This window comes from Globicephala melas, chromosome 16, assembly GCF_963455315.2.
Source record: "Globicephala melas chromosome 16, mGloMel1.2, whole genome shotgun sequence".
NCBI lineage: Eukaryota > Metazoa > Chordata > Mammalia > Artiodactyla > Delphinidae > Globicephala > Globicephala melas.
Window position 1 is genome coordinate 31,574,861 of NC_083329.1, and position 14,848 is coordinate 31,589,708.

At 42.5% G+C, this 14,848-nt stretch overlaps 1 protein-coding gene across 3 annotated transcripts in view; it reads left to right on the forward strand.

Moving 5' to 3' along the window:
* The window catches only part of ALDH18A1 (aldehyde dehydrogenase 18 family member A1), a 46,994-nt gene continuing 32,146 nt past the window's right edge, over window positions 1-14,848 (forward strand). The window contains exons 1-2 of one of the 3 annotated variants that reach the window (XM_060286404.1): window positions 1-120; window positions 3,404-3,519. In XM_060286404.1, the coding sequence (XP_060142387.1) occupies window positions 3,432-3,519 (88 nt within the window). In that variant the 5' untranslated portion in view covers window positions 1-120; window positions 3,404-3,431. Of the gene's footprint in view, window positions 194-3,403; window positions 3,520-14,848 lie in introns of all 3 variants that reach the window. The other 2 variants (XM_030865157.3, XM_030865156.3) reach the window with 2 other exon arrangements.

Consider the following 14,848-nt stretch of genomic DNA (forward strand, 5'->3'; position numbering starts at 1 on the left):
GCGCAACTCCGGGCCGGCCCCTTGCGTCGCGTCAACAGCGGAGGCCGCGCGGCCTGGGTTTACTCCAAAGCTGTGGACATAACGTCATCCTTGCGGGACGTGGACGGAAGAAAAGGGAGTGTAAGTCGGCTCCAGAATCCGTCCGCGTGTAGTACGGGCCGGGCGCCGGGGCTGGGCGGCTGCGTTCAGGAAGGTACGGGCGGGCGGCGAGGATGGCGGGGACAGTGGCGGGAATGGGGTGGCGCCGGTGCCTCCGAGGGGGCTGAGGCGTCGCCCGGGCTTGGGCGAGGGAAGGTGTGTGCGCAGGGTCGCGGGCGACCGAGGGGGCTGCCGGGGCGCGCGGCCGCAGCAGGGTGGCGGGTCGGGCCCGCGAGTGAGTGTGGGAGCGCGGAGGGATGGTGGCGGGCTGGGCCGCCCAGAGTGCGTTGCACCGCCACATGCCCGGGCACGGAGGCCCAGGCGCAGCGGGGACTGCGGGCACCCGAACTCCGTGGCAGCCCTCGGATACATCCAAATGCAGGAACTGATCCATGTGGAGGCTTGACGACCCAGCGGACCCCTTCTCCGCCCAGGAGTCCGGAGCCAGCTTCCAGTGCACCTGCATGGGTGGTGGGGTTTCACCCTGTTTGTGACTGTCCACACGGCGACTCTCAGGGGCGTGTGTGTGCAGTCCCTCGCAGCCCGCCCGGGCTTTCGTTATCCCCTCTTGAAAACCATTCCCCCCCACCCCGCAGCCGGAGAGCTCGCTCACCACCGCCTTTCGCAGCGTGGCATACGGTCTGTGAAGAGTTCCTTCTGGCACATCAGCGCGGGCCCAGATCCATCCCCTCCCCCATCACCTTTCTCTGCTCTAGAGGCGGTGAGCTTTATCTAGAGGCGGTGAACCATATACCAAGCCTGTGTTTCTGGGCGACGTTTGTTGAGACTAAAGTTCAGTTCTCTCTTCAAGTAAGAAAGATAAGGGCTTTCTATTTAGAACCTGTAAAAAGGTACTTGAGAAATGTCTTGAATCAAAACATGGAAACTTTTCATTTGATGACATGGAGTCTAGACAGACACACATAACCTTTGCTCCCTGGAATTAGCCGTGTACTTTTTGAGGGCATAATAAATTCTGGCAGGATGAACTATCCTTTGCAGTGAGGTAGGGGTCAGTCAGAGGCCATGAGAGAGGCAGGGAGGCCTGATTTCTAGATCAGTCTTCAACCTGATAACTTACCTTAAACATTCAGAGCTTTCAGTTATTCATAGATAAGAGAGAGGTAAACAGTCCATAAATATAATTTATGATTACATCTGTCTATCAGAGGATATGGAATTCTTTGTGCCTGTGACAGGTCCTGAAAGAAAGAAAGAAATGCATTGTAAGATACCATTAGTGTCTGAAAGACAGACAGAGGAGAGCAGATGTTTATTGAGCATCTCTTGTACCCAGGCATTCCATGCATTCTTTCACAATAATTCTATGAAGTCCTTACTGTTATTGTCCCTAGTTTACAGATGAGGAAACTGAGACTTAGAAAGATTGGAAGACCCACAGCTAGCAAGGCACACAGCTAGCAAGTGCGAAGCTTGAACCTAAATCTCTCCAACTCCAAAATCCTTGTGTCCCATGTTTACCATGCTGTCAGTGGGAAGTTTATAATCTAGTTGGGAAAATCAGCAGTAGCACATGAACCAGTCAGAAATTAATGCTAGAGTTGCTGGGGAAAGTTTGTGAAGGAGATAGAATTAGAATTTTAGTGTCACTATTTGATTATTTTACCCTTTTGGCTCTTCTAGGGTTATTTTGGAGAATTCATATGTAAATAATTGTTTAGCAATAATTACTGAAGGAATTTGTAAAAGCAGCAAATATAGATCATGGGCTCATATCATGCTTCAGTGTTATGCAAATAATTTTCTCTTGGGACCTTCCATACTGTCACAAACACTGAAGTCAACAGAGAGCACTTAACACTTTCTATTGCCTATTAGAGGCCATATCTTTTACAACAGATGTATCCTGCCAGTCTCTTCTCTCTTCTTTCTGTACCTTTGTGCAGTATAAATTGAAGAGCATTAACCATTCCTTGTTTCTCTTCACTTTGAGGCAAAATGCTAGTCTTTTGAGGCATGTTTAAGCACGTTGAGGCATGTTTAAGAGGGTTGAATATATCTACCAATACATAGAGAAGTTAAAAGGAGACCCGCAAGCAAAGAACACACAGTGTTTTTCTTATCTTGTGAAAACAACCATGTCCCTGTAGTGTAACAGCTGCAATAATGAATGGCATATTCTCTGTGTTTTTATATATATATATGTGTGTGTATATATTTGTATATATATGTATATATGAAGATAGATAGATGAAGAAGCCCCCTACCTATTTGTGAAATAAACTAATCTTTGTCTAAAACTTGACCTACCGTGGGAAAATGCCCACAGCCACTATGTTCTCAGCTCTGAGATTTCTAGGTATGTACTCATCCTCCAAGAGATGTGCCCACGGTCATTTCAGATGTCAGCCATTTGCAGGCATTGTCACTCCTTCCCAGGGATTCAAGAGTGTGCTTTGGATTCCTGTGGACGGCAAGAAGAAAGACAAAACAGCAGCCTCCGACCTTTCCTCCCTTTTCTTGTGTCAGCAAGGATCAAGCTGACGTTTCAAATATGTGGTTTTCAGAGTTCTGTCGGGAGGTGCGAGCAGGAAGGTGGAGATGGCTGCTTACGGAATGTTGAATCTGTTTTTTGATCTGTTGGAGACTCCTTAATGGTATAGGAATTGTGGTGAAGATTTAATATCAATACGTAAACATTATACCTTAAAGATTTTTTTGTCACTCAAAATATTCATAATCCTTAGTTTCAATTTGTTTACATAAAAACTAAAATGGTTGGGACTTCCCGGGGGCACAGTGGTTAAGAATCTGCCTGCCAGTGCAGGGGACACTGGTTCGAGCCCTGGTCCAGGAAGATCCCACATGCCGTGGAGCAACTAAGCCCATGCGCCACAGCTACTGAGCCCGCACGCTGCAACTACTGAAGCCCACGCTCCGCAACAAGAGAAGCCACCACAATGAGAAGCCCGTGCACTGCAACAAAGAGTAGCCCCCGCTCCCCGCAACTAGAGAAAGCCCGCGCGCAGCAACGAAGACCCAACGCAGCCAAAAAATAATTAATTAATTAATTTTAAAGAAAAAACCAAGATGGTTGTAAGAAAGGAAGAATAGAGTCAGAGCCTGGGAAGGAGCCATTTGTTTTTTCTCTCTTTTCTATGTGTAGAAGAGGTGGGAGTTCCTCTAATACAGGGGAGTTTGGAGCAGGAGAGTCAAGTTTTTACTCTCAGTGTGGGGAGGTGGACGAAAATAAAGTGAATTGTCTAATATTTTGATTCTTCATTTTTTAAAATGCATTCTGCAGATACCTTGGTCAGTGACCACCTCGCAGCATGTTGAGTCGAGTCTGCCGCTCTGGGTCCCCGTCCTTCACCCACCGTCTCCTGCCCTGGGTCCAATCCACAACACTCTCCAGATCTTGTAGGTACCGTAGGAAACATAAATATGTGGGAGGTTTGGTCCAAGTGTGTTTCAACAAGGTTTTAAAAAGTAAAAAAAATGTAATTTGGCAGAATTGGACAAAGGCGGTAAGCAAGGAGGCAGCCTACTGGTGAAACGTCGTGTTTGTATTTATCAATAAAGTGAAATTTTTGGAGGGGATAGATAGGTTTATGGCATAGATTATGGTGATGGTTTCACGAGTGTATACTTACCTGCAAACTCATCAACTTGTGTACATTAATTTTGTACAGCTTTTGGTATGTCAAATAAATAACTCAAAATTTAAAAAAAATTTTAAAGATAAAGTGTTACCTTTATTTAATCCCCCAGGATTTTTTGCACGCTATTTTTCTTCATTCCTTCTTTGTAATTCAGTGTTTAATTTTGAGATAATTATAGATTCACTTGCAGTTGCAAGAATTAATACAGAGAGATCCCTTATACCCTTTCCCCAGTTATCGCAGTATCTCAACCAGGGTATTGACCAGGGTGGATAGAGTCAAGATAAGATTTCCATCACTATAGGATCCTTCAAGTTTCTCTTTTCTAGTTGTCCTCTCCTTTCTGTCCCTAACCCCTGGCAGCCTCTAATCTGTGCTCCATTTTTATAATTTTTAAATGTTATATAAATGAAATCATACAGTATGTGACCTTTGGGGGTGACTTGTTTTACTCAGCGTAAATCTCTGGAGATTCATCTAAGTTCTTGTGTCTGTCAGTTTGTTCATTTTTATTACTGAATAGGATTTAATGGTATGGGGGTACCACGGTTAGTGTAACCATTCACCATTGAAGAACAACTGGTTGTTTAACATTTTTTGTCTGTTATGAATAAGGCTGCTGTGAACATTCGTGTATAGGACTTTGTGTGCACATAGTTTTGGTTATCTGGGATAAATGTCCAAAAGTTCAGTTTCTGGGTTGTATGTTAGCTGCATGTGGTAGTTAGTTTTATAAGAAATGGCAAACTGTTTTTGCAGAGCGGCTGTACCATTTTACATTCACACCAGCAATGTATGAGTGATCCACTTTCTCTTCATCCTCACCAGCATTTGATGTTGCCACTCTTTGATTTTATCCATTTTGATAGATATATAATGATATCTCACTGTGGTTTTAAATTCCTTTTCTCTATTGACCAGTGAGGTTGGACATCTTTTCATGTGCTTATTTGCTGACTGTATATCCTCGTCAGTGAAATGTCATTTGCTCATTTTTAATTGGATTGTTTGGTTTTCTACTTTTGAACTTTGAGAGTTTTTTAATGTCTTCTACAGAGTAGTCCTTGGTCGGATTTGTGATTAGAAAGTATTTTCTCCCAATTTGTAGCTTGACATTTCAGTCTCTTAACAGGGTCTTTCACAGAGGAAAGTTTTTTTTACTTTGATGAGGTCCAGTTTATCAGTTTTTCATTTTATGGATTGTACATGTGAGGTCAAGTCTAAGAACTCTTTGTATAGCCTTAGATCCTGAAGATTTCCTGTTTCTTTTTCTAAAAATTTTGAACTTTTGCATTGAAGTCCATGACCCATTTTGGTTTTGTTTTGTTTTTTTAGCATTTTTAGTGGAGTATAATTGCTTTACATTGTTTTGTTAGTTGCTGCTGTATAACAGTGAATCAGCTATACATAATACATATATCCCCATATCCCCTCCCTCTTGAGCCTCCCTCCCACCCTCCCTATCCCACCCCTCTAGGTGGTCACAAAGCCCCGAGCTGATCTCGCTGTGCTGTGTGGCTGCTTCCCGCTAGCTATCTGTTTTACATTTGGTAGTGTATATATGTCAATACCACTCTTTCACTTCATCCCAGCTTACCCTTCCCCTCCCCATGTCCCTAAGTCCATTCTCTACTCTGTGCCTTTATTCCTGTCCTGCCCCTAGGTTCTTCAGAACCTTTTTTTTTTTAGATTCCATATATATGCCTTAACATATGGTATTTGTTTTTCTCTTTCTGACTTACTTTACTCTGTATGACAGACTCTAGGTCCATCCACCTCACTACAAGTAACTCAATTTTGTTTCTTTTTATGGCTCAGTAATATTCCATTGTATACATGTGCCACATCTTCTGTATCCACTCATCTGTCGATGGACACTTAGGTTGTTTCCATGTCCTGGCTATTGTAAATAGTGCTGCAGTGAACATTGTGGTACATGACTCTTTTTGAATTATGGTTTTCTCTGAGTATATGCCCAGTAGTGGGATTGCTGGGTCATATGGTAGTTCTATTTTTAGTTTTTTAAGGAACCTCCATACTGTTCTCCATAGTGGCTGTAGCAATTTACATTCCCACCAACAGTGCAAGAGGGTTCCCTTTTCTCCACACCCTCTCCAGCATTTATTGTTTGTAGATTTTTTGATGATGGCCATTCTGACCGGTGTGAAGTGATACCTCATTGTAGTTTTGATTTGCATTTCTCTAATGATTAGTGATTTTGGCATCCTTTCATGTGTTTGTTGGTACTCTGTATATCTTCTTTGGAGAAATGTCCATTTAGGTCTTCTGCCCATTTTTGGATTGGGTTGTTTGTTTTTCTGATATTGAGCTGCATGAGTTGCTTGTATATTTTGGAGATTAATCATTTGTCATTTGCTTCGTTTGCAAATATTATCTCCCATTATGAGGATTGTCTTTTCGTCTTGTTTATGGTTTCCTTTGCTGTGCAAAAGCTTTTAAGTTTCATTAGGTCCCATTTGTTTATTTTTGTTTTTATTTCCATTTCTCTAGGAGGTGGATCAAAAAGGATCTTGCTGTGATTTATGTCATAGAGTGTTCTGCCTATGTTTTCATCTAAGAGTTTGATAGTGTCTGGCCTTACATTTAGGTCTTTAATCCATTTTCAGTTTATTTTTGTGTATGGTGTTAGGGAGTGTTCTAATTTCATTCTTTTACATGTAGCTGTCCAGTTTTCCCAGCACCATTTATTGAAGAGGCTGTCTTTTCTCCATTGTATATTCTCACCTCCTTTGTCAAAGATAAGGTGACCATATGTGCATGGATTTATCTCTGGGCTTTCTTTCCTGTTCCATTGATCTGTATGTCTGTTTTTGGGCCAGTATCATACTGTCTCAATTACTGTAGCTTTGTAGTATAGTCTGAAGTCAGGGAGCCTGATTCCTCCAGCTCCGTTTTTCTTTCTCAAGGCTGCTTTGGCTGTTCGTGGTCTTTCGTGTTAACATACAAATTGTATAATTTTTTTGTTCTAGTTCTGTGAAAAATGCCATTGGTAATTTGACAGGGACTGTATTGAATCTGTAGATTGCTTTGGCTAGTATAGTCATTTTCGCAATGTTGATTCTTCCAGTCTAAGAGCATAGTATATCTCTCCATCTGTTTGTATCATCTTTAATTTCTTTCATCAGTGTCTTATAGTTTTCTGCATACAGGTCTTTTGTCTCCTTAGGTAGATTTATTCCTAGGTATTTTATTCTTTTTGTTGCAATGGTAAATGGGAGTGTTTCCTTAATTTCTCTTTCAGATTTTTCATCATTAGTGTATAGGAATGCAGGAGATTTCTGTGCATTAATTTTGTATCCTGCTACTTTACCAAATTCATAGATTAGCTCTAGTAGTTTTCTGCTGGCATCATTAGGATTCTCTATGTGTAGTATCATGTCATCTGCACACAGTGACAGTTTCACTTCTTCTTTTCCGATTTGGACTCATTGTATTTCTTTTTCCATCTCTGATTGCTGTGGCTAAAACTTCCAAAACTATGTTGAATAATAGTGGTGAGAGTGGGCAACCTTGTCTTATTCCTGAACTTAGTGGAAATCGTTTCAGTTTTTCACCATTAAGGACAATGTTGGTGTGGGTTTGTCATATATGGCCTTTATTATGTTGAGGAAAATTCCCTCTATGCCTACTTTCTGCAGGGTTTTTATCACAAATGGGTGTTGAATTTTGTTGAAAGCTTTCTCTGCATCGATTGAGATGATCATATGGCTTTTCTCCGTCAATTTGCTAATATGGTGTATCACATTGATTGATTTGCGTATGTTGAAGAATCCTTGTATTCCTGGGATAAACCCCACTTGATCATGGTGTATGAACCTTTCCATGTGCTGTTGGATTCTGTTTGCTAGTATTTTGTTGAGGATTTTTGCATCTATGTTCATCAGTGATACTGGCCTATAGTTTTCTTTCTTTGTGACATCTCTGTCTGGTTTTGGTATCAGGGTGATGGTGGCCTCATAGAATGAGTTTGGGAGTGTTCCTCCCTCTGCTATGTTTTGGAAGTTTGAGAATGACAGGTGTTAGATCTTCTTTAAATGTGTGATAGAATTCACCTGTGAAGACATCTGGTCCTGGGCTTTTGTTTGTTGGAAGACTTTTAATCACCAATTTCAGTGCTTGTGATTGGTCTGTTCTTATTTTCTATTTCTTCCTGGTTCAGTCTCGGAAGGTTGTGCATTTCTAAGAATTTGTCCGTTTCTTCCAGGTTGTCCATCTTATTGGCATAGAGTTGCTTGTAGTAATCTCTCACGATCCTTTGTATTTCTGCAGTGTCAGTTGTTACTTCTCCTTTTTCATTTCTAATTCTATTGATTTGAATCTTCTCCCTGTTTTTCTCGATGAGTCTGGCTAATGATTTATCAATTTTGTTTATCTTCTCAAAGAACCAGCTTTTAGTTTTATTGATCTTTGCTATCATTTCTTTCATTTCTTTTTCATTTATTTCTGATCTGATCTTTATGATTTCTTTCCTTCTGCTAACTTCGGGGTTTTTTTGTTCTTTCTCTAATTGCTTTAGATGTAAGGTTAGGTGGTTTATTTGAGATGTTTCTTGTTTCTTAAGGTAGGATTGTATTGCTATAAACTTCTCTCTTAGAACTGCTTTTGCTGCATCCCATAGGTTTTCGGTCGTCATGTTTTCATTGTGATTTTTTTCTAGGTATTTTTGGATTTCCTCTTTGACTTCTTCAGTGATCTCTTGGTTATTAAGTAGTGTATTGTTTAGCCTGCACGTGCTTGTATTTTTTACAGATTTTTTCCTGTAATTTATATCCAGTCTCATAGCGTTGTGGTCGGAAAAGATACTTGATACAATTTCAGTTTTCTTAAATTTACCAAGGCTTGATTTGTGACCCAAAATATGATCTATCCTGGAGAATGTTCCATGAGCACTTGAGAAGATTGTGTATTCTGTTGTTTTTGGATGGAATGTCCTATAAATATCAATTAAGTCCATCTTGTTTAATGTATCATTTAAAGCTTGTGTTTCCTTATTTATTTTTATTTTGGATGATCTGTCCATTGGTGAAAGTGGGGTGTTAAAGTCCCCTACTGTGATTGTGTTACTGTCAATTTCCCCTTTTATGGCTGTTAGCATTTGCCTTATGTATTGAGGTGCTCCTATGTTGGGTGCATAACTATTTACAATTGTTATATCTTCCTCTTGGATTGATCCCTTGATCATTAATGTAGTGTCCTTCTTTGTCTCTTCTAATAGTCTTTAAAGTCTATTTTGTCTGATATGAGAATTGCAACTCCGGCTTTCTTTTGATTTCCATTTGCATGGAATATCTCTTTCCATCCTCTCACTTTCAGTCTGTATGTGTCCCTCGGTCTGAAGTGGGTCTCTTGTAGACAGCTTATATACGGGTCTTGTTTTTGTATTCATTCAGCCAGTCTGTGTCTTTTGGTTGGAGCATTTAAACCATTTACATTTAATGTAATTATTGATATATATGTTCCTATTCCCATTTTCTTAATTGTGTTGGGTTTGTTATTGTAGGTCTTTTCCTTCTCTTGTGTTTCCTGCCTAGAGAAGTTCCTTTAGCTTTTGTTGTAAAGCTGGTTTGGTGGTGCTGAATTCTCTTAGCTTTTGCTTGTCTATAAAGGTTTTAAATTCTCTGTCGAATCTGAATGAGATCCTTGCTGGGTAGAGTAATCTTGGTTGTAGATTTTTCCCTTTCATCACTTCAAATATGTGCTGCCACTCCCTCTGGCTTGCAGAGTTTCTGCTGAAAGCTCAGCTGTTAATCTTATGGGGATTCCTTTGTATGTTATTTGTTGCTTTTCCCTTGCTGCTTTTTTTTTTTTTTTTTTTTTTTGCGGTACATGGGCCTCCCACTGCCGTGGCCTCTCTCATTGCAGAGCACAGGCTCTGGACGTGCAGGCCCAGCGGCCATGGCTCAGGCCCAGCCACTCCGCAGCATGTGGGATCCTCCTGGACTGGGGCACGAACTCGTGTCCCCTGCACCGGCAGGCGGACTCTCAACCACTGCGCCACCAGGGAAGCCCTCCCTTGCTGCTTTTAATACTTTCTTTGTATTTAATTTTTGATAGTTTGATTGATATGTGTCTTGGTGTGTTTCTCCTTGGATTTATCCTGTATGGGACTCTCTGCACTTCCTGGACTTGATTGATTATTTCCTTTCTCATATTAGGGAAGTTTCCAACTATAATCTCTTCAAATATTTTCTCAGTCCCTTCATTTTTCTCCTCTTCTTCTGGGACCCCTGTAATTCAAATGTTGGTACGTTTAATGTTGTCCCAGAGGTCTCTGAGACTGTCCTCAATTCTTTTCGTTCTTTTTTCTTTATTCTGCTCTGCAGTAGTTATTTCCACTATTTTGTCTTCCAGGTCACTTATCCATTCTCTTCTGCCTCAGTTATTCTGGTATTGATTCCTTTTAGAGAATTTTTAATTTCATTTACTGTGTTGTTCATCATTGTTTATTTGCTCTTTAGTTCTTCTAGGTCCTTGTTAAATGTTTCTTGTATTGTCTCCATTTTATTTCCAAGATTTTGGATCATCTTTACTGTCATTACTCTGAATTCTTTTTCAGGTAGACTGCCTACTTCCTCTTCATTTGTTTGGTCTGGTGGGTTTTTACCTTGCTCCTTCATGTGCTGCATATTTCTCTGTCTTCTCATTTTGCTTATCTTACTGTGTTTGGGGTCTCCTTTTCGCAGGCTGCAAGTTCATAGTTCCCGTTGTTTTTGGTGTCTGCCCCCAGTGGGTGAGGTTGGTTCAGTGGCTTGTTAAGCTTCCTGGTGGAGGGGACTGGTGCCTGTGTTCTGGTGGATGAGGCTGGATCTTGTCTTTCTGGTGGTCAGGACCGCATCTGGTGGTGTGTTTTGGTGTGTCTGTGAACTTAGTATGATTTTAGGCAGCCTCTCTGCTAATGGGTGGGGTTGTGTTCCTGTTTTGCTAGTTGTTTGGCATGGGGTGTCCAGCACTGTAGCTTGCTGGTCATTGAGTGGAGCTGGGTCTTAGCATTGAGACAGAGATCTCTGGGAGAGCTCTCACCGATTGATATTACGTGGGGCCTGGAGGTCTCTGGTGGTCCAGTGTCTTGAGCTCGGCTCTCCCACCTCAGAGGCTCAGGCCTGACACCCGGCCAGAGCACCAAGACCCTTGATGAAGAATGCTGCTACACATGATGGTTTGACTGGAAGTGCCAGTCCCCCAATTTTTTTAACCCCTCACAGTGATGGCACAGTTCACACCATAGAAAGTGATGTGCTCTAAATGTCAAGGCTCACAGGTTTTCTTATCAGAATTTCCATGAATCAACACAACATTGCAGAGAAGCAAGTATTCTCTGCTGCTACTGTACTCCAGGGCTGGGCAGACAAAAGAAAGAGCATCCTGAGGAAGGCTACCATGATGGGGTCCAAGTTCACAGTAGCCAGCGCCCCCCACTCCAAAACTCAAGGTGTCCAGACAGCTGCTCTGAGCTGGGGTCTGCCTGCTCCCTCCCTCTCTGGGTAGCCAGCACTCCCTCCATGATCCATTTTGAGTTAATATTTGTATAAGTTGTGATGGTTAGGTCGAGGTTCATTTTTTTGCATCTAGAGGTCTAGTTCCAGCACCATTTGTTGAAAGACTGTTTATGATGTTTTGAGTTGCCTATCTCTTGATAACACCTAAATGTTATCAACAGTCTGTCTCAAAACCTTACTGCAAGAGGACATGCTTATCAGCTAATCAAGCTTATCATCATTGGAAAAATCTGTTTCCTATTCATGTAAAGAAGAGTGTAAAGTTTAAAAGTTCAGGGTCTGGAACTAGGCTCCCTGTGTTTGAAAACTATCTCTGCTACTTACTTAGTGACCGACCACAGCTATGGATTTCGGTCACATTTCCATGAGTTGGCATTTTGGACCATGCTCAGCTACACAGTGGTTCTGTGTCCTTGTCAGCTCTCCATTGGCTCAGGGTTGATTGTTGAGGGCCAGGGGAGAATCTGCTGGGATGATAGATCATCTCTGTTCCACATGGCTTCTCATCTTCCAGCAAGCTATCTGTGGCTTCTTCACATGATGCTTCCCAAGAACAGCAAGCATGGCAGTGATAAGGTCTATTGAGGCCTAAGCTCAGAATTTACACAGAGTTAGGCTTCTGCTACATTTTATTGGTCAAAGCAAGTCATAGGGCCAGCCCCTATTCAAGGAGTGGGAAAATAGACTCCACCTGTTAATGGGAGAAGCTTCAAGTATTGTGGCCATTTTTCCAATCTGGTAATGGTGGTAAGTTACTCAACTTGTCTGAGCCTCAGTTTCCTTATTTATAAAATGAAGCTAATAATAATAATAACTAATTCATAATAATACCTAACTCATGAGTCTTAACTCATGAGAATTCAGGAAGATGATGATAACAATGATGATGATGATAGGCATAGCTAACCCTTTTTTTTTTTTTAATAAATTTATTTATTTATTGGCTGTGTTGAGTCTTCCTTGCTGTGCATGGGCTTTCTCTAGTTGCAGCAGGCGGGGACTACTCTTCATTGCAGTGCACAGCCTTCTCATTGCGGTGGCTTCTCTTGTTGCATAGCATGGGCTCTAGGCGCATGGGCTTCAGTAGTTGTGGCACACAGGCTCAGTAGTTGTGGCGCATGGGCTTAGTTGCTCCGTGGCATGTGGGATCTTCCCAGACCAGGGCTTGAACTCGTGTCCTTGCATTGGCAGGCGGATTCTTAACCACTGCGCCACCAGGGAAGCCCATAGCTAACACTTTTTTTATAATACCAGCCAGTATTTATTGAGGGTTTACTTTGTGCCAATCCTTGTTCATGCATTAACTCATTTCATTCCCTACAACAACCTTATGAGATCAATGAGATAACAGCAAGTAAGTGAAGGAGTTGAGATTCCAGCCCAGGGAGTCTGACTCCAGAGCCTACACTTGTCCTTTCATATATCCTCTGCCTCTGTATAAGGTACATGAATAGTTAACACAGTTCCTGGTATATAGTAAATGTTCGCTTCAGTATTTTTATTGTTGATGTTATTGTTTATTCTCATTAGACTCATTCACAGAAGGAGGCACTTTCTGATCTTATCCCTAGATTTTTCTTTGTATCCAGATTTTTCTGGAACCCCATGTTCACTGACCATGATAAGCAGAAGAGCAGAAAAAAAATTAAAAAGGCAAAGTGAAAAAGCATAGAAATACAAACAGAGGGAAGTGGAAGACCAGGAAGAGAGATAGAAACCATGTCAGCGTTCCTTCCTGTTCAGGCCTGGAACACAGCCTCATTTATTACTGAGAATTAGGACTCTGGTGCTGAAAAGCTAAAGGGCTTCTCCTCCCTTGGAGTGTGACCCATGGCACCTTTGAGGAATATGGACAACCCCCTCCCCCTAACACATTTGCATACACATATACCTCGGTATCCCCTCATCCTTAACAGGAGGAGATGTCTTTTCTTTGAGACTTAAAGCCTAAAGTTTCCTTAGAAGATGGGAAGAGATTACCCATCCAGAAGCCATGGATTTTTCTTAACTAATCAAGGCCTTCTAGTCCTTCATATGGACCCTAAAATGTATAATACACTGCAGCACATAAAAAAATGCCCTCAAGAAAGATAGGGTCAATCTAGGAGGGTGAAAGCATTGTTGAATAGGAAACCCAGAAAAGCCCTGGACCCCATGGAGCTCTCCTCGGTGCAGAACCCACTGGATATGACTGAGCTTTTACTTGCTTAAAACCTTGTTCAGGGACTTCGCTGGTGGTCCAGTGGTTAAGACTCCGTGCTTCCAACGCAGGGGGTGTGGGTTCGATCCCTGGTCGGAGAACTAAGATCCCGTATGTCACGCTGCCGAAAAAACACACCTTGTTCATAGATGTAGCCTCTTCTTGAAGCTTATCAGCCCTGATCTGCTGTGACCCAGTTGCCTGCCGCGAGAATGACCCTTGCCTGCCCGGCACCAAGCCACGCCACCCTCCTCTACTGATACAGACTGCGGATCAGGAGTTTCATTCATGCTAGTCTGGCCTGGTAGGACTGACCTGCTTGCCACCACCTATGTCCCTGAGGTTCCCTCTCAGGCTGCCCACCCATGCTCAGCACTTTGCCAGGCCAGGACATGCCCTGCAGTACACAGGAGAGAAAAGTAGGCAGCAGGCCTAGTTCTGACAGCTGTCAAAGAGACACGTGATACTTGGGTGCAGCTCTGAGCTGAAGATGATGAGGGGTATGATCCCAGGTCCAAACTCCAGGGGAGTAAGTCTCTCCCTCTACCACCCCTCCCTCCACCAGGTCAGCGAGGCCAGAACTATTATATGGGTACAACTTTTAAGCGTAGACTTAGGTGTGTGCATTGCTTAGGGTAATATTCCTGAAGGCGGGGCCAGGGCACCTATACTGATGAGCCTGATGGAGAAAGGGAGCTCTCCACGGAACGGCCCTCACAACACACCGGTGCTTTCGTCCTCGTGGCTCCCCCAGCAGGAACAGGGCAGCCCATAGCAGGGGTGCCAAGCCCCAGTTCTATCCCAGATGACGGGCTTACTGTGCAGCTCTCTGCTGGGGACTGGACTGCAAGCCTGTTGATAAAAAAGACCCGCATCATCTGTCTTGTTTCTCCAGCAGACTTGAAACATTGTCACTTAAAGAAACAGTTATTTAAGAGAGAAGGAAAGCCTCTTTATGACTTCATTTAAAATGTTCTTTCTCAAGTTTGTGCATGAAGGAGGCAGAGAGGGGGGAGAACGGGGATCTTCTCGTCCGTGAGAATAGGATTCTGCCTGCTTTACCCACCGTTTCTGTAGCGTAGAGAGAGACAGTGGATGCTTGATTACAGCTAGATGGGTCAGAGTGGTCAGGCGTTAGAGGCACTGGGTAGAGAAATTCTGAGAAATCTGTCTGTAGATATAAAGGGAGGTGATAACGGTTGATTCAAGTGAAGGAAGTTTACTCTGTAGTAATACAGTTATAGTAGAATAGTCTGAAAGGTGGCTCGGAATGATTACTTTAGTAACTCATTCCAATATTTATTAATGTCTATAGTGATACCTAGAGAACTTGTAGTGGGGGAAGGCAGTCAGCAGTGGTGAAGAGGTTC